The 19,332-nt window shown below is 42.9% G+C and overlaps 2 protein-coding genes across 4 annotated transcripts in view; one reads left to right on the forward strand and one right to left on the reverse strand.

The window, feature by feature from the left end:
* Positions 1-4,317, forward strand: part of jph3b (junctophilin 3b) — a 48,369-nt gene extending 44,052 nt beyond the window's left edge. For all 3 annotated transcript variants that reach the window (XM_031801962.1, XM_031801963.1, XM_031801964.1), the window contains exon 5: positions 693-4,317. In XM_031801962.1, the coding sequence (XP_031657822.1) occupies positions 693-773 (81 nt within the window). In that variant the 3' untranslated portion in view covers positions 774-4,317. The remainder of the gene's footprint in view (positions 1-692) is intronic.
* Positions 4,318-6,786: 2,469 nt separating this feature from the next.
* Positions 6,787-17,356, reverse strand: klhdc4 (kelch domain containing 4). Its single transcript, XM_020456670.2, has 12 exons — positions 17,127-17,356; positions 16,805-16,896; positions 15,304-15,382; positions 13,765-13,863; positions 9,815-9,951; positions 9,605-9,697; positions 9,244-9,406; positions 9,014-9,092; positions 8,676-8,884; positions 8,146-8,557; positions 7,935-8,054; positions 6,787-7,597 (listed from the first exon to the last, which is right to left on the reverse strand). The coding sequence occupies exons 1-12, from the start codon at positions 17,226-17,228 to the stop codon at positions 7,422-7,424; spliced, it is 1,761 nt and encodes a 586-aa protein (XP_020312259.1). The 5' UTR covers positions 17,229-17,356; the 3' UTR covers positions 6,787-7,421.
* Between the last annotated feature and the right edge of the window lie 1,976 nt (positions 17,357-19,332).

The raw sequence follows: 19,332 nt of genomic DNA on the forward strand, positions 1-19,332 counted from the left end.
TCCATCAGCAAGGGCATTGAAGATGAAACATGGCTGGGTCTTTCAGCATGACAATGATCCCAAACACAAACTTCGTAAGAAGCATTTCAAGATCCTGGAGTGGCCTAGCCAGTCTCCAGATCTCAACCCCATAGAAAATCTTTGGTCCGTGTTGCCCAGCAACAGCTCCAAAACATCACTGCTCTAGAGGAGATTTTTATGGAGGAATGGGCCAAAATACCAGCAACAGTGTGTGAAAACCTTGTGAAGACTTACAGAAAACATTTGACCTCTGTCATTGCCAACAAAGGGTATATAACAAAGTATTGAGATAAACTTTTGTTATTGACCAAATACCTATTTTCCACCATAATTTGCAAATAAATTCATAAAAAATCCTACAATGTGATTTTCTGGAATTCTTTTTCTCATTTTGTCTGTCATAGTTGAAGTGTACCTATGATGAAAATTACAGGCCTCTCTCATATTTTTAAGTGGGAGAACTTGCACAACTGGTGGCTGACTAAATACTTTTTTGCCCCACTGTGTGTGTGTGTGTGTGTGTGTGTGTGTGTGTGTGTGTGTGTGTGTGTGTGTGTGTGTGTGTGTGTGTGTGTGTGTGTGTGTGTGTGTGTGTGTGTGTGTGTGTGTGTGTGTGTGTGTGTGTGAAGTCTGAATTAACATGTACTATTCTCTCCCTCCCTCCTCCACAGGGCTCCAGCTCAATTCTGGTCATCATGGTGATTTTGCTCAACATTGGAGTTGCAATTTTGTTTATTCACTTTTTTATTTAACAATGGATTGCCTATTAATTCCTATTATTATCTATGCTATTATTATAACATATTATGAGTATTATCATGACTATACAGCCCTTGGGCATTTGACACTATGTAAAGAGTACAGTAAGAGGATTAACAATATGGGGATAAAGCTGGTTCCCAATGCCCAGATGAAAGATAAGCAGTGATCTGCAAAAAAAAAAAAAAAAAAAATGTAATTCTTTCTCTCCCTGACATTACCTGTTTTTCATCTTAAATCAATGTTTAAAAAAGGTTTGTAACTTATAATTTAACTTATTAATTTGCTCACGTATGATATATTCATTTAAATTATTTTTTATTCCTTACTTGCCTTTTCTCTGTTAATATTGCTGATGTTCTTTTGGTTTAGTTTGTTTGGAATGGTAGACTCAGATGAGCACTTCTTGTATAATGGTGTATCGGGTCGAATGAGACAGGATATAATGTATCTAGTCTGGTTATGGCTGTGTCCACCTGACCTGGGTTCAAAAACTATTTGACATAATTTAAAATTCTTTAGCTGTGCTTGATTGAGCTTGCCTCTGTTGCACTGGAAACAATAGAAAAGTCTGAAAAGTGCAAAACCCTGCCTACCTGGTGGTTGAGGCAGGCTAAAGCAAATGCTGAAAGTATTTTAAAGATTTCAAGTAGTATTTGAACCCAGGTATGTTGTCCACCCAGGTAATACAATGTTAAAGGGATGGGAAATGGACCCCTGTCCTACCCACTGCCCTCCAAACCCTCCCCCTTCTCTCCCTCCTGACACGTTGTTCCTCTTCCCAATTATTAATTCAGTCTCTCATCCCCCCTTCCCGGTAGTCCCCTCATGACATCATACCGTATCCTGTTACCCCCTTTATTTGTTTCATGTACCTCTCCTTTTATTTAATACTCCACCATGCTCCCCTATTCCTACAACCAGCCATCTTAACCAAGACTTCCCCAAATAGACCAGAGAATGTCCATGGCAAGCAGGTGTTTCATGAAAAATGAAACAACATATATATAGATATGATTAAATAAAATAGGGCTACAAAAACACTTTTGCAACTACAGATCCTAGTTAGCAACAGGACATGTTTACAATCTGAAAAACCGGGATGACCAACACAAAATTGCCTCTAACAACTATAGCACCATAAAACCTATCTATGTTAGAAAACTTGTTGCAAATTTAGCAACTTGGGTTACCAAGATTGAGCCATGTGCAAAGAACTACTGTATATCAACTCTAATCTGTCTGCAACTGGAGTAGGAATAGTTTTGTCTGAAAGGGCTTCTAATGTGAAAGATTATCTTTATAGTCAACATACAACAAAATGAACAAATTATCTAAAGGAAAGAACTCTCAAACACACACACACACATTGTACAATACCATGTACACAACAGGTACAATACTCCCACACATACAGTGGTATGTGAATGATAAGCTATATTCATATAAAATATTGACATTCCAAAAAACTTTCTCAATGTGTCTCTGGCCTTTAACGCACAGGTTGAACTTTATATGAGGACTAGTGAATAACATTCTGTCAGTTCTCATCTATCTGCTCCTCTGTCCCCTACAGAGCCATTCTTCTCTCTCTCTCTCACTCTCTCTCTCTCTCTCTCTCTACAGTATCATGTCTAAAGGTTTCTACCCAAACCTCACCCCACACACCTGGTCTGGTCTGGAGGCACTGGCTGGCCGTACTGTAAGAGGCCTAGTGCAAGTTCAGAGACTGTTATGTTTAAAACTGCTGCTTTCAAAACAAATGATTTACCAAGACAGAAAAAAAAAATTATTTTTGAGCTATTTGCAAGACTTCTGAAAAAACGCCTACTGCCTTGTTTTATAAAGTTGAAAAAAAAATATCTAAAATGCATGCTCATGTATGTTTTAGTTTTGTATAGATACATCTTTTTGGGGAAAATATAAATGTCTCCTCTAGCCCTCTACTGCTAATATTCCATCCTATTTTCTTTGGAAGATTTCGGCTTTTCTCCCCCTCCACCCAGATTTCATTGTTGCTAAAACACCAAGGAAAATCTGATATATTTAGAACATTTATTAAGAGGAACATACTAGGGAAAAAACACTCTTTTCATAAGGAAATACAAGTTGGGGGCATAAACTAGTATTTCACTGCCTCTCAAACCTGATTCTTCCTCGCTGTCACTGTCCTCCAGCTCACTGTCCTCACTATCAGAGGGTGATCCTAACTGCTCCATTAGGATCCTTTCGCCCATAGAATGTCGCTGTGTCCATTGCATGTGAATGTCATATCCATCAAATGTCTTGAAAAGTAGCCTAACTGCACAACGTTGCCCTGAGGCAACAAAAAGAAAACTACATTTGTTTTTTCATATATATATATATATATATATATATATATATATATATATATATATATATGTTCAAAAATCAAATATGCTTCTTTACAGGTTCCTACACAATTAGATATTTTTTATTGTCAAGTTATCTCTAGTTAAACATGCAAAATAATTATACACTTCAGTCACACCACGTGCTCAGGTTGCTCTGCTTCCTGAAAGAAGGTCCCTCCCCCAGTTGATACATCATACCAACTTCTGCACCTCATTGGATTGTTTACAAACATGTCATCACATATTATCATAATATTGGGAGGTTGAGGGGCAAAAATATTTTCTGTTGCCTAAGGGCAACGATGTGCAGTAGAGGGCTAGTTTTGGAAGCAGTATAAGAAGGGAGTGGTGGGGGGGGGGAGGCTGCAAAAAAATAAAAGTGGTACTTTACAGGCTTTGCCAAGTTGCTCTTAGTCCTGAGCAAGCAGAACTTTTCCAGCTGTTGTCCAGTACTGTTCTGTGAAGCAGACTCTTCCATAGGGTAGCCTGGGCTTGCGCTACAGTACAGTACATTACAGTACATTACAAGATCCAGACACAGGCTACTAGTCTACTGCAACCCACTGCTTCTCCAAGACAAAGCCCACATCTTAGACGCAATGAAAACAAGAGAGAAAAAACAAACAGACAAACTAAAAGAAGTGTTTTGCTTTTTTTTGATATATATAGCTGGCTAACTAACTCAAAGACTCTGAGATGTTTTTATAGCATGTCTGTAAGGGGCTAGTACTCCACCCTGATTCTCCTGGTCCTCCTGTAAGTGATCATCCGGTCTGTGTGTGCTCGCTCTTCTCTTCCTCCTATGCCTCTCCGTTTCTCTATCCAGCAAAGTTAAACAGAGCTGCCAATGTGAAGGAATGAAAGTTGGGGCCAAACGTGTGGAGTTTTATTTTTCAACAACGTTTGCTCCCCCAGTCTTGACTACATGAGTTAGTAGGTACTGTTGGAAACTGGACTGATACCGTTAGAGGGTTAAGGCATATTATGGGAAAGGGTTTACTGATTCAAAGAACAACTATGGAAAAGTGTTCCAGTGGCTGTTGATGATACTGAGAGGTGCAGAGGTGACGACTGGCTGATCTACCTGCTCCTGTGGTTTTTCTACCATTTCGACTGGAAGTACCCATCGCATGCCAAAGCATGCCCAGTTCTTTTCTTCTCCTCCTCTCTTTTATTTCTTTACTTTTTGGGGGTCTGTTCGTTTTTGAGTTATGTGGAGAAAATAATGAAAGTGTTTGAAAGAAAACTCCTGGTTTGTGGTTATTGAATCTTTGTCCTCTCCCTCTTTCTTCGGGTCTGATTTTACTCAGGTCTTCTTTCCATAATGAAAAAGAGTATTGAAGATATCAGAGATAAAATTATTTGAATGTGCGTGTGTATGCAGGTATACACTGCATATTGTTCAATTGTTTAAGGTGAACAACATGTTAGATACCAAAGTGCAACAGAGACAGGAGTAAACCAAGCTGCTACTTTAAACTGCAGCATTGGAGGGTGGGTCACCATGGCAACCCTGACTTCGTATTCCCCTCCATCATATGAGGGGCGTGGTCAGACCGATGAGGGCGGGGTTTGTCTCCTGGGACCCATCTTCACAATGAAAGGGAGGGCAGAGAGAGAGAAAAGGCAGAGGAAAATGGTGAATCAAGCTCGACACACCTTCATTTCCCTCAGTCTGTGCCGTTTCAGTCTATATACCGTATATGAACCCTTCCTCTATCCTTTTCTATTCTTCTTTATTTCCCATGCTCTTGCATTACCATTACCCAGAGAGAAAAAAAAGTCTTCCCCCTGAATAGATTTAAAATGGTACACTCCAAATACAAAACTGCAGCTTGGCTTGTAGGCTACATGTCAATAACATTAGTTTGTGTGTGTTGCCTTCATGTTGCTACATCAGCCAGCAAGACCACACAACAAAACCAGAAGGATGCAACTTACATACAAAATATATTCTTTAGCTTAGCTGGTATATAATGGCACAAGTACATAAGAACATATCCTAGTTGTATTGCTAATATTGTCGTACCCCTGTCAACTCCTATCTCAACTCCACTGTCCTTTTCTCAGTGCAGTTTTCGGTCTGTCTTGTCGCGTCTCTGACTGCCTCCCTGTCTGCTCATTGTCTGAAGGGAAGTTAAGCCAATTTCACCAGATTACTGTAATGAAATCACTGCGTGGAGTTTAGCTGTGTCCCACCACTAGAACAGGATGATGGGTAATTTCTCTAAATCTATTGGAGGAGGTAGAGAAAGAGGTAACAGTCTGTCATGGACTCACCAAATATCTGTCCAGCTGACAGCTGTGTGTAGGATCACAACTACTCACATAAAACACAAACAAATGGCTATAAATTGAATTATTTGACTTCTTATCTTGGAAACTGTATTAGCATGTTATGAGTCAGAATACCGGCCCGGAACAGCTTCAGTGCGACAACATTGAGAAGGGTTGACAATGAATGATGATTATTGCACCTAGTCAGTCTAAAAACACCTAATATGGTATTATAAAATAGGAGAACACCAAAAAGATCAAGAAAACAGGGTATGAAATTATACAACTAACACTGAAGTAGCCATACGCTCTGAATGAGTCTCACTCTCACATGGGACCACTGACGAGTCTGTGACGATAACACTTCATGTGCTCCGACACGTCAGCAGCACTGGGCCCCCCAAAAAAGTATATTTTTAGTTATTTAGTTAAAATTTTTGGGATCGAAGGCGAATGAAGAAGGGAGTGAGGGAAAGAGTTGGAGACAGTCTGCAGCATCCCAGTAACCTCATCCATCTATCTGCTTTCCATCTATTATTCATCCCTCTACTCTTCATCCCTCATTCTTCTCAGGGCTGAGAAAATAGGTCACTCTGGGATAGCTAGCTAGGCTGTTTCATCTGGAGGCACTGCTTTCCTCGCCCCTCGTCTCTTCTCTTGAAGAATGATCTGGCCTTAATGGCCATGTACTCCTATAATCTCCACCGACACAGCCAGAAGAGGACTGGCCATCCCCCAGAGTGTGGTTCCTTCTCTAGGTTTCTTTCTAGGGAGTTTTACCTAGCCACCATGCTTTTACATCTGCATTGCTTGCTGTTTGGGGTTTTAGGCTCGGTTCCTGTATAGCACTTTGACATCTGCGGATGTAAAAAAAACATTTGATTGATACCTGACTACTATTCAAAAGTATTTTCATTGTCCTTTTCAAATCACTCACTCGCTGAATTGTCCTCCCTCTGCGATATACCTTCCTCTCTCCCATCATCAGATAAGAAGATGAGTCTGGGGGAGAGGTAGAGCTAAAACGAAGGAACAGTTTTACCTTTAGCATACAGCAGGGGAAGTTTGACTACATGTGTGACCGCTGCACAGTGCATAGTAAACAGTCTGGGAGCCAATGTACTACATATGTAGTACATACATATATATATGTTCTGGCAAAGCTTTGGTAGCAGGGTAGAGTGGTTCAAATATGTCAAGAGTTGAGTCAACAACCTATTTTAAAGGCTAAAACATAATCTTATCTTCAATACAACACAAACACTGGGAAAGATCAACCAGTATTTATCAAGTTGAGCCGTTTTCAACACTAAACACATTGGCCGTCACCTTTAAAAAGACTACAGACACTACATAAGTATTATGGTTGGATGTTTAATGACAAATTGGTTTAGAAAACAATAAATCAAAAGGGGGTGAGCAATGACAAGGATTTTCTGACCATCTTCTTGAAGATATGAAACTAGAAACTAATTCCAAATACGATACAGTACACATACTGCAGTGTAGTCCAACTGCCAAAACAGCAGCATATTTTCTTGTACAGTTAGGCCCACTGTACAAAGGCATGGGTGGTTATGAGGGCAGAAAATGTTCACCAAGCAGAGAGATTATTTAATTGGCTTCTTCAGTTTAAAGAAGTGTTTTCCAACTCTAATAATGTGTCATAGGGAAGAATGAGGATACTCTTCAGTGATTCCCAACTCCAGTCCTTGAGTACCCCCAACCGCGTACATTTTTGTTGTAGCCCCAAACAAACTAACATGTTTCAACTCATTGAGGTCTTGATGATTAGTTGATAAGTTGAATCAGGTGTGCTTGTCCGTGGCAACAATACAAATGTGTGCTGTTGGGGGGGGGGCCTGAGGACTGGAGTTGGGAAACACTGATGAGTACCCTCATTCTTCCCTATGACAAACTATCACTCTCCACCTGTCCCACTCACTCACTCTCTCACATACACACACACACACACACACACACCCTGGCTCACTGCTGGTCTTCATAGAACACCTTGGCCATGGCTATGCCCACTTTCTGCACCTTCGTGTCCTTAGCCTCTGGGCCCATGTTGGCCCGGGCCTGGCCTACCCAGTATTGCTCTGTACGGCTCTGGAAGTCTTCCAGCGCCTCACCTGGCTGCACTGGGGGGTGATCCTCCTCATCTGTAAACGCATACACCACACAGAAGAGAGTGTTACTGCTGGTGTCAACACTACTGCGACTGACATTGTGTTTAGACAGCACTGTCCCTTGAGGCTTTCTATAAGAGGCTTTTGGCTTCGGCTTTGATGCAACCTGTTCACTGCTCTAGTGGAGAAGTACATTCTCTGATATACTACGGCTTTCAGCCAATCAGCATTCAGGGCTCGAACCACCCAGTTGATATAGCCTGATATACCACAGCTTTCAGCCAATCAGCACCATTGAACACATGAAGAGCAGAATAAAGTAGTGTTAGAAACATTCACTGAAAAGAATAGAGGGATATTTCTCATTTACCCTGTTCGTCACTTTCTTCTTCAGATTCCTCCTCTTCGTCATCACCTCCTTTAGCCTCCTCTTCATCCCCCTCCTCATCGTCCTCTGAGTCAGACCAGTCATCCAGCCACTCTTGGGTCTCTACAGAGAGAAGGAGTCAGTGTGATCAGGAAGTCAACCTCCATCCCACAGAAACACACAGACAGAAAAGCCCAGTTTCCCTCTTACTTACTGGGGTCCATCTCGACCAGCACCTCCCACTGGTCCATCTTGTGGAGGTCCAGACAGTACAGGTCGTTGAGGGTGAACTGGCGGTCACCCACCTCAAACATGCCCCCGTACAAATACAGCTTCCCATATTTCACTGTTGCCATGGCACTGGAGCGAGCACAGGGCTCAACAAGGATGGCCGAGGCACCTTCCTCACCTTCCTCCTCTTCCTCACTCTCTTCCTCCACCTGTGTCCCGGGGATTATTTCTTTGATGGTCATGACTGTTCCGTCTTCAGTGACGATCTCCTTGATGACCTCCACAGGTCCCTGTGCTGCTGCTGCTCCTTCCTCCTCCTGACCCTCCCCTGACCCCTCCCCTGTCTCCCCTCCCTTCTTCCCCCGTCGACGCTTCTTCTTCTCCGACTTACAGCCCTGGACAAGGGGAGGGAAAAACAGGTCAACAACAATAATATTAACACAGCTGCTTACAAATGTCCAAGTAAGCATTATATCTACTGTATGTGCCAAAATAGAAGTTTCCAGCAGTTACCTTGAGCTGAGCAGGGAACCAGCGGTGCTTGTTGATGTCATACAGGTAAAGGTCGTTGTAGAAGTCCCCCTCCAGAGTCTCATCTTCCTCCTCGTCACACACCCCCCCGAAGAGCAGCGCCCGGCCCGTGGGCCCCACAGCCAGGGAGAAGCCCGACCGGGCGGGTGGCTTGGAGCCTGAGGGACTCACCCGGGACCACAACCACTTCTCTGAAAGGGACAGGGAGAAAATAAACATGAGGAACAGTGTCATGTGAATAGAAATCCCATTGCCCTGCGTTTTATTTGTCCAGGCTAGTCTGTAGCCAATAGTAAGTATAAGCCTGAGCATCACTGTACCTTGTTCTTCTTTGCCATCTCTCTTGAGGAGAAACATGTCAGAGTGGATGGTTCCCTTTTCCACATCTTTCTTAGCTTTCTAATAGGGAACAATAAAAACACAACTTTGATTAAAATGTCATGGAGTCATTCAAAGACTTGCTGCATATCTCTCAATATCATATCAAATTAACATGAGCAAACTTAAGAACCTGTTGTGCACACACACACACACACACACACACACACACCACTTTGGAGTATCCTCCGTAGATGATGACCCCGGAGCCATCGGGGGTAGAGGTCATCTGGCAGGCTGAGCGAGGGGAGGGGCCAGTGCCGGAGGGGGAGAGGCGACTCCAGGTGAAGGAGTCCAGACTGAAGGCGTGTACATCGTTGTAGTAGATAAAATCCCTGCAAGATAAGAAGTACACTATCAACAAAATAATCTAGTGCATATTTCATGCAGCGGCTGTATCTCATATTGTGATAGTTTGACCTCCATAAAGCTAGCCAGAAGGTTCTCTTTCCTCTCCTCTTATTTCCTACAATTACTCCGCCTATCACCTCTCCTTAACTGACACGATAGCTCCTCCCATCATCTCTCCTTACCTAGCACTTTCGTGGAAGCCTCCAAACACCAGCAACTGCCTCTTACTCAGGACCATACGATGTCCACTCCTACCAGAGGGGGCACCTGGAACCCTGGGTTACAGAGACAACACTTGAACTCACACACACTGACACAAACAGGTTCCTCTAGTAGCATCTCAAACATACGTTTAACACACTATTACTACTACAGCAATATGGCTCCCTCACTTGATCTGCTCCCAGGTGTTTGTGGAGAGGTGAAGAACCCAGAGGTCTTTATAGTGGTAGAACTGCTCCCCGTCAGGAGAAGCAAACTCCCCTCCAAACAACCACAGCTGCCCCCCTGCCTGGGGAACTACCACCGCCTGCAGAGAGAGAGAAAGAGAGACAGAGAAAGGAGAGAGAGAGAGAGAAAGATGGAGAAAGTTGGAAGGGAGAGAGAGAGTTATCAGGTAGATATCACCTACTTTGGCAATCTCTCAAATCTCTTCATAGCTGTATCAAAGGTATAGTCTGTCCTCTGGTGTCCAAAAGGGAGAATGACAGCACAATGGGCAGGCTGCCACCTGAGACCCGCAGTGAGAGAAATCACTCATCCACAACAGAGAAAAAGTTAAAAATAAAATAAAATGTGTCAGTAAAAGGTGTGACATGCCTTTGAGTTCCCCAAAAGTAGAACAAAGGTGTGAAAAAGTTACCCTGAGCTGTCTAAGTGACTATAAAGAGTAAAGGTAGACTCCTGAAAGAAGGCGGGGGGGGGGGGGGGGGGTGTGGGGGGGATCTGGTGAGCTCTGTAAAGTACAAGGATGCAAACTGGTGAGGGCCCAAAAAGTTGAAACAAATGTTCTGCACGGAAACACACGAGAAATCGATGGAAATGTTCTGAGTGGGGTTGTCTCTCTGCATTTAGATTTATTCATACTGATACTGTACATTTTTACATCCACTGTGTATCAACTGTATATCAACTGTATATCAACCATATACCCACTGTATATCAACCAGATACCCACTGTATACCGACTATATATCAACCATATACCCACTGTATACCCAGTGTATATCAACCACATACCCACTGTATATCAACCGTAAACCCAGTGTATATCAACCACATACCCACTGTATCTCAACCGTAAACCCACTGTATATCAACCGTACACCCACTGTATATCAACCGTACACCCACTGTATATCAACCGTACACCCACTGTATATCAACCGTACACCCACTGTATATCAACCGTACACCCACTGTATATCAACCGTATACCCACGGTATATCTACCGTACACCCACTGTATATCAACCGTACACCCACTGTATATCAACCGTATACCCACTGTATATCAACCGTATACCCACTGTATATCAACCGTATACCCACTGTATATCAACCATATACCCACTGTATATCAACCGTACACCCACTGTATATCAACCGTATACCCACTGTATATCAACCGTATACCCACTGTATATCAACCGTATACACAGTGTATATCAACCATATACCCACGGTACATCAACCGTATACCCACGGTATATCAACCGTACACCCACTGTATATCAACCGTATATCCACTGTATATCAACCGTATACCCACTGATTATTTGTATATCTGCTCATTATCTTATAGCTCTATGCTCACTCTACCTAATTGTATATCATGTATGTAAACTTTGTTTAAATGCTGCTGTCTGTATTCTGTCTATAAATATTGTCTATCACTAGCAGCACCATATCACTAAGTACAGTGGGGCAAAAAATTATTTAGTCAGCCACCAATTGTGCAAGTTCTCCCATTTAAAAATATCATCATAGGTACACTTCAACTATGACAGACAAAATAAGAAAAAAAATCCAGAAAATCACATTGTAGGATTTTTAATGAATTTATTTGCAAATGATGGTGGAAAATAAGTATTTGGTCAATAACAAAAGTTTATCTCAATACTTTGTTATATACCCTTTGTTGGCAATGACAGAGGTCAAATGTTTTCTGTAAGTCTTCAAGGTTTTCACACACTGTTGCTGGTATTTTGGCCCATTCCTCCATGCAAATCTCCTCAGAGCAGTGATGTTTTGGGACTGTTGCTGGGCAACATGGACTGTCAACTCCCTCCAAAGATTTTCTATGGGTTGAGATCTGGAGACTGGTTAGGCCACTCCAGGACTTTGAAATGCTTCTTACGAAGCCACTCCTTCGTTGCCCGGGCGGTGTGTTTGGGATCATTGTCATGCTGAAAGACCCAGCCACATTTCATCTTCAATGCCCTTGCTGATGGAAGGAGGTTTTCACTCAAAATCTCACGATACATGGCCCCATTCATTCTTTCCTTTACACGGATCAGTCGTCCTGGTCCCTTTGCAGAAAAACAGCCCCAAAGCATGTTTCCACCCCCATGCTTCACAGTAGGTATGGTGTTCTTTGGATGCAACTCAGCATTCTTTGTCCTCCAAACACGACGAGTTGAGTTTTTACCAAAAAGTTATGTTTTGGTTTCATCTGACCATATGACATTCTCCCAATCTTCTTCTGGATCATCCAAATGCTCTCTAGCAAACTTCAGATGGGCCTGGACATGTACTGGCTTAAGCAGGGGGACACGTCTTGCACTGCAGGATTTGAGTCCCTGGCGGCATAGTGTGTTACTGATGGTAGGCTTTGTTACTTTGATCCCAGCTCTCTGCAGGTCATTCACTAGGTCCCCCCGTGTGGTTCTGGGATTTTTGCTCACCATTCTTGTGATAATTTTGACCCCACGGGGTGAGATCTTGCGTGGAGCCACAGATCGAGGGAGATTATCAGTGGTCTTGTATGTCTTCCATTTTCTAATAATTGCTCCCACAGTTGATTTCTTCAAACCAAGCTGCTTACCTATTGAAGATTCACTCTTCCCAGCCTGGTGCAGGTCTACAATTTTGTTTCTGGTGTCCTTTGACAGCTCTTTGGTCTTGGCCATAGTGGAGTTTGGAGTGTGACTGTTTGAGGTTGTGGACAGGTGTCTTTTATACTGATAACAAGTTCAAACAGGTGCCATTAATATAGGTAACGAGTGGAGGACAGAGGAGCCTCTTAAAGAAGAAGTTACAGGTCTGTGAGAGCCAGAAATCTTGCTTGTTTGTAGGTGACCAAATACTTATTTTCCACCATAATTTGCAAATAAATTCATTAAAAATCCTACAATGTGATTTTCAGGATTTTTTTTTCTCTCATTTTGTCTGTCATAGTTGAAGTGTACCTATGATGAAAATTATAGGCCTCTCATCTTTTTAAGTGGGAGAACTTGCACAATTGGTGGCTGACTAAATACTTTTTTGCCCCACTGTAACATTCAGAGTACGTGTAAATGTACTTGTCGAATAAAGGGGATTCTGATTTTACTAACAATGTGATACCAGGCCAACTATATCAATACCTAGTAGTATGGTGATCCACCCCCTCAGATTGAGTTTAGAATTATATTGATTAGACATATGCATCCTACTTCGAAGCATCTCTTTGAATAGGCTATCTATCCCTTTTCCCTGCGCCATCCAAATGTGTGTATAGCCAAGGTACCATGGTGTTCGTTAGCCAGGTAACATGACTAAACAAGGTTGTTTGTTATGAAACCAACTCTTATAATGGCCTGCTTGTTCTTAGAGGCAAAATCAAAAGATACCTATCCACTTTGCTCACCCTGGGCGCTGCTCTAATAATTAAACAAATTTAACAACAGAAACCCCATGACTGTCTGCACTCCCCAACTCGCCATTGAACAGACGGAGCGAAGCAGCTGAGTAGGCGAATGGCTGGTTAGGGGGACGCAGGTAACTGCTCACATCAGACACGCGTGATATCGGATGAAGCACTAATTTTGATATAACATATCTGACATCACGCTCTGAACTCCGTTTGATATTCAATTTGTAGGACGCGTACGGTAGGGATGCATCCTGTACTCGTTAGAGAGAGAGAAGGCAGTAATCGCAGAGGGAGAAGATCTGCTGGCGCTCTCTCTTTTATAGCTTTGTGTGATACACTCTAGGTCTGCACACTCTGATCCACTAAGATGTTGATCTATTTTGAGATCTAAACGGCGGATATCGTCGAAAAGAGACATGTTTGCATCCCTGAAAGAAAAACGGAGGTGGTTGTAGAGATGGTGGTTGAAAGGAGGTACATAGTTACCTGGTGAGCACAGCGTCGTGGAGGAGGGTTGGGGATGTCTGACTTCACCCAGGTGTTCTTCTTTATGTTATAGAAGAACAGGTCATTGTAGAGGTACGTCTGAAAGGAAGAAAATTAACCCACTGTCAACACTATTCATCCAAAGTCAATAAGGCTTAATAACAGACAAATGGTGAATATAAAAATATATTAATAAATATATGAATACATTAATAAATGTATGAATATAAAGGCTCCCGAGTGGTGCAGCGGTCTAAGGCACTGCTTCTCAGTGCTAGAGGCATCACTACAGACCCTGGTTCGATTCCAGGCTGTATCACAACCAGCCGTGATTGGGAGTCCCATAGGGCGGCACACAATTGGCCCAGCGTCGTCCTGGTTAGGGTTTGGCCGGTGTAGGCAGTCATTGTAAATAAGAATGTGTTCTTAACTGACTTGCCTAGTTAAATAAAAAAAATAAAAGGTGTTCAGCATATACTATATATACAAAATTATTTGGACACCCCTTCAAATTAGTGGATTTGACAATGCTGACAGGTGTATAAAATCGAGCACACAGCCATGCAATCTCCAAAGACAAACATTGGCAGTAGAATGGCCTTGCTGAAGAGCTCAGTGACTTTCAATGTGGCCCCTTCATAGGATTCCACCTTTCCAACAAGTCAGTTCATCAAAATGCTGTGCTGTTATTGTGAAGTGAAAACATCCAGGACCAGTGCTAGGGCAGACAAGCTCACAGAACGAGACTGTAAGCTTGAGTGCTGAAGCGCGTAAAGATAGTCTGTCCTCAGTTGCAACGCTCACTACCGAGTTCCAAACTGCCTCGGGAAGCAACATCAGCACAAGAACTGTTTGTCGGGAGTTTCATGAAATGGATTTCCATGGCCGAGCAGCCACACAAGCCTAAGATCACCATGCGCAAGAGGTGTAAAGCTCGCCGCCATTGGACTCTGGAGCAGTGGAAACGTGTGAATCATCACTCCAGAGAACGTTTCACCATCTGGAAGTCTGACAGACGAATGCATAGTGCAAACTGTGAAGTTTTTCAAGGCCCCTTAGTTCCAGTGAAGGGAAATCTTAATGCTACAGCATGCAATGACATTCTAGACGATTCTGTGCTTCCAACTTTATGGCAACAGTTCAGGGAAGGCCCTTTCCTGGTTCAGCATGACAATGCCCCCGTGCACAAAGCGAGGTCCATACAGAAATGGTTTGTTGAGATCGGTGTGGAAGAACTTGACTGGCCTGCTCAAAGCCCTGATCTCAACCCCATCGAACACCTTTGGGATTAATTGGAATGACGACTACGAGCCAGGCCTAATCGCCCAACATCAGACTTCACTAATGCTCGTGGCTGAATGGAAGCACATACCTGCAGCAATGTTCCAACATCTAGTGGAAAGCCTTCCCAGAAGAGTGGAGGCTGTTATAGTAGCAAAGGAGGGACCAACTCCATATTAAAGCCCATGATTTTGGAATGAGATGTTCGACGAGCAGGTGTCCACATGCTTTAGGTCATGTAGTGTATATGAATCGTACCTTTTTGCCATTGAAGAACTCGCCTCCGAACAAGATCAGCTCATCCTTGTCGGGGTGTGCTGACAGTGAGGCGTTCAACCTGAGTGATGAGACAAACAGGATACCACTACTATCAAATCAAATCACATTTTAATGGTCGCATACAAATATTTAGCAGATGTTATTGCAGGTGTAGCAAAATGCTTGTGACACCTGGCTGTGAAATCTCCTAACACCTGGCTCTGACTTGAGCTGCCACACCTAACACCAGGCTCATGTTCAGTAGGCACAAAACAGCAAAGGTTTTGAAATGATTTTTTTTTTTAAATAAAACGAGACAATTCTTATTGTACAAGATCAGCCATAGTAACTCCCTGGTTTCAACACATTTTCTCCAGTTTTGTGCCCATTGAACATGATCCAGGTCAACACCTATCAACATCTAGGACAGAGCACCCGCACGCCCGACGAGCATCACCACCCTGGATGGTTCCGACCTAGAATATGTGGACATCTATAAGTACCTAGGTGTCTGGCTAGACTGTAAACTCTCCTTCCAGAGTCATATCAAACATCTCCAATCTAAAATCAAATCTAGAATCGGCTTTCTATTCCGCAACAAAGCCTCCTTCACTCACGCCGCCAAACTTACCCTAGTAAAACTGACTATCCTACCGATCCTCGACTTCGGCGATGTCATCTACAAAATAGCTTCCAACACTCTACTCAGCAAACTGGATGCAGTTTATCACAGTGCCATCCGTTTTGTTACTAAAGCACCTTATACCACCCACCACTGCGACCTGTATGCTCTAGTCGGCTGGCCCTCGCTACATATTCGTCGCCAGACCCACTGGCTCCAGGTCATCTACAAGTCCATGCTAGGTAAAGCTCCGCCTTATCTCAGTTCACTGGTCACGATGGCAACACCCACCCGTAGCACGCGCTCCAGCAGGTGTATCTCACTGATCATCCCTAAAGCCAACACCTCATTTGGCCGCCTTTCGTTCCAGTTCTCTGCTGCCTGTGACTGGAACGAATTGCAAAAATCGCTGAAGTTGGAGACTTATCTCCCTCACCAACTTCAAACATCTGCTATCTGAGCAGCTAACCGATCGCTGCAGCTGTACATAGTCTATCGGTAAAAAGCCCACCCAATTTTACCTACCTCATCCCCATACTGTATATTTATTTACTTTTCTGCTCTTTTGCACACCAATATCTCTACCTGTACATGACCATCTGATCATTTATCACTCCAGTGTTAATCTGCAAAATTGTAATTATTCGCCTACCTCCTCATGCCTTTTGCACACAATGTATATAGACTCTCTTTTTTTTCTACTGTGTTATTGACTTGTTAATTGTTTACTCCATGTGCAACTCTGTGTTGTCTGTTCACACTGCTATGCTTTATCTTGGCCAGGTCGCAGTTGCAAATGAGAACTCGTTCTCAACTAGCCTACCTGGTTAAATAAAGGTGAAATGTAAAAAAAATTAAAATAAAAGAGTAGTGGGTCACCTGGGTGAGGGGGGCGGGCAGGCGGTCTCCACAACTGTTGTCTTCTTTGCATCCAAGGACTGAAACTCAGCTATCAGCGCAGCCAGGTCCTCCTGTATCAATGCCAAAGGAAAACAACACAGCAGTGAACAACAGCTGAAACTATTCACTCTGTACAATGTCATGTGATTGAGTAGAAGTTAATTGACTTGGAATTTCACACACACGATTTTATGTAATAAGATGTTATGCTATAAAGACATTGTAATGTACTGTAGAACTATCTAGCTAGCTAATGTTAGTAGCCAGCAGTTGAAAGAGAGACAGACATGCCTAACGTTACCTCTTCTCGTTTAGACCGCTTTGAAATCTTTTTATCCATTTTGGCTGCTGTCTTCTCTGCTCCTTTCACTTTCTTTTGTTCTTTTTTACCCTTTTTGCCCATTTTTACAGGACAGTACTAGCTACAGATTAGCTTTGAATCAGTTGTTGAATCAGAACCACATGGAAATTGTCCAGCTAAATAAACTCACATGTACTTCCACAGACAAGCGCGGTTCACTTCCGGCAACAACAGCGAAGTGACATGGAAACATGACTATTGTCTATACAGTATGAAATAGTGCCACCTATTGCATTGGATGTAGTACTAGCTCACTCCTAGTAAAATGAGAAGCAGGTTTAGACTCAGAAATAGTACGTTCGTGAAAAACTGTAAATCTAAAAGAATATCAACTTGGAAAGTGTAGGCTAGTTCTGTGGACCAGTTATCTGGGAAGCATTGTAGATGTTATTTCACACAATGAGTTCAGTAGATGATGCTACATTTAAAGAAAGTATGTTTCAACTCATATTTGTATCATGTAAGACATAATGCCTGGTATTGTAAAGAAGTATGTTAAAGGGCACGTAAAAGGATTAAGCTCATTGTTTTTAGAGAGGACAAGCCTGTTGCATGTTGCAACATAATTAATTGAGCTGATCAGGAGAGTCCCAATCACTCAGACCTATATCTATCCTACCCTGTCTTTCCATTCATCTTCTGCACATCTACCATTCCAGTGTTTAATTGCTATATTGTAATTACTTCGCCAGCATGGCCTATTTATTGCCTTAACTCCCTTATCTTACCTCATTTGCACTCACTGTATATAGACTTCTTGTCTTCTTTTTTTTCTACTGTATTATTGACTATGTTTTGTTTATTCCATGTGTAACTCTGTGTTGTTTTATGTGTCGAATTGCTATGCTTTAGATTCAGATTCAGCCTCTCACAGGCCAGGGCCAGAGGGTCATGGCTAGAGGGTCATGGCTTCTTGGTGAGGATGGCAAATCTCATTCACTTGGGTCAAAAGATCCCTGCGTAAAGATAGCTGCCTGGGCTGGTTGTAAAGCAGGAGAGTGATCTCTGCCAACCAAAGCTTCCCTGGTCATCGAAGGGGTCTCGAAGATTAGGGATAAGCCCTGTTCCCTCACTCTGTTTACTGGAGTGGGGACTATTAGGCATAGAGTGGGAAAAAGCGTAAAGCGTTACCCTTGCCAAGGGTGTGCTAGTGCTTTCACCCCTAGTGGTGCATTTTCCCCACTTGGGGATGGAGTCTCTAAAAACCCTTACAGGATTGTCACCTCTAAGAGTCTGGATCGATGCGAGAAGCGGGGTCTCTAGAGGCTGGAATAAGCTAGTGCCTGCGTGTCATGCACACCCAAGGGTGTAATAAATCTGCAGAGGGGGAAGAGAGTGTGTCCCAGTAACTGGTGTACTTCGAAAATGAGTGAAAACATGCTCAATACTCATGGATTGTGCCCTAGTGAGTGGCGACAGGTATGGCCATAACATGTCACCATGCTGGGCTATGTGCAAGAGAGAAATGACGTAATAATGGAATGACGTAAGACGTCAGACGGTGTAGCTAAAAGAAAGAAACATACTGGTTTCCCAGATGTCCTAATCCTGAGCAGTAGAGCAGCTACAGTATGTCTGGTCTGTCTTGGCTCTAAAATATTGTGGAAGTAGAGTGTGCCTTGACTGCACGTACCAAGCGCAAGTGTAAAAACAGGACGAGGAAAAGACCTGAGCGTTGTGGACTCGCAAATAACCAATAGCTGTCTGGGGCTCTGACACCTTCTCTCTTTTTAACCAGAAAGTATAAGTAACTGTACTGATAGTACTGAGCTCGATAGATAGGGTTCTCAGTCAATAGAGCAGAGTTTCCATTGGCTTGTCAAAAAATCCCCCAAAACTAAGTGGGCTGCAGATGTAGGATCTTAATTTGAGCCAGTTTGCTACAGCAGGAAAGTTCTCCTGCAAATGTGTCAAATTTAGATCCTACATCTATCTGTAAGGGAGTTTCATGGGTGAGCCAACAAAAACCTATTCCCCTGTTAAATAAATTAAAACTGAGCTAATGAGTGACAGGAAGCCACAGAGTGTATGGGGAAGTGTTAATCAGGTTACATTACATGCCTTGTTCACCTAGAGTGATGGCAACCGATAAGATCAGAGGGAATGTGGTTATGCTGACTTTCGCCCCTGACTGAAACCTGACAAG

This window comes from Oncorhynchus kisutch, linkage group LG22, assembly GCF_002021735.2.
Source record: "Oncorhynchus kisutch isolate 150728-3 linkage group LG22, Okis_V2, whole genome shotgun sequence".
NCBI lineage: Eukaryota > Metazoa > Chordata > Actinopteri > Salmoniformes > Salmonidae > Oncorhynchus > Oncorhynchus kisutch.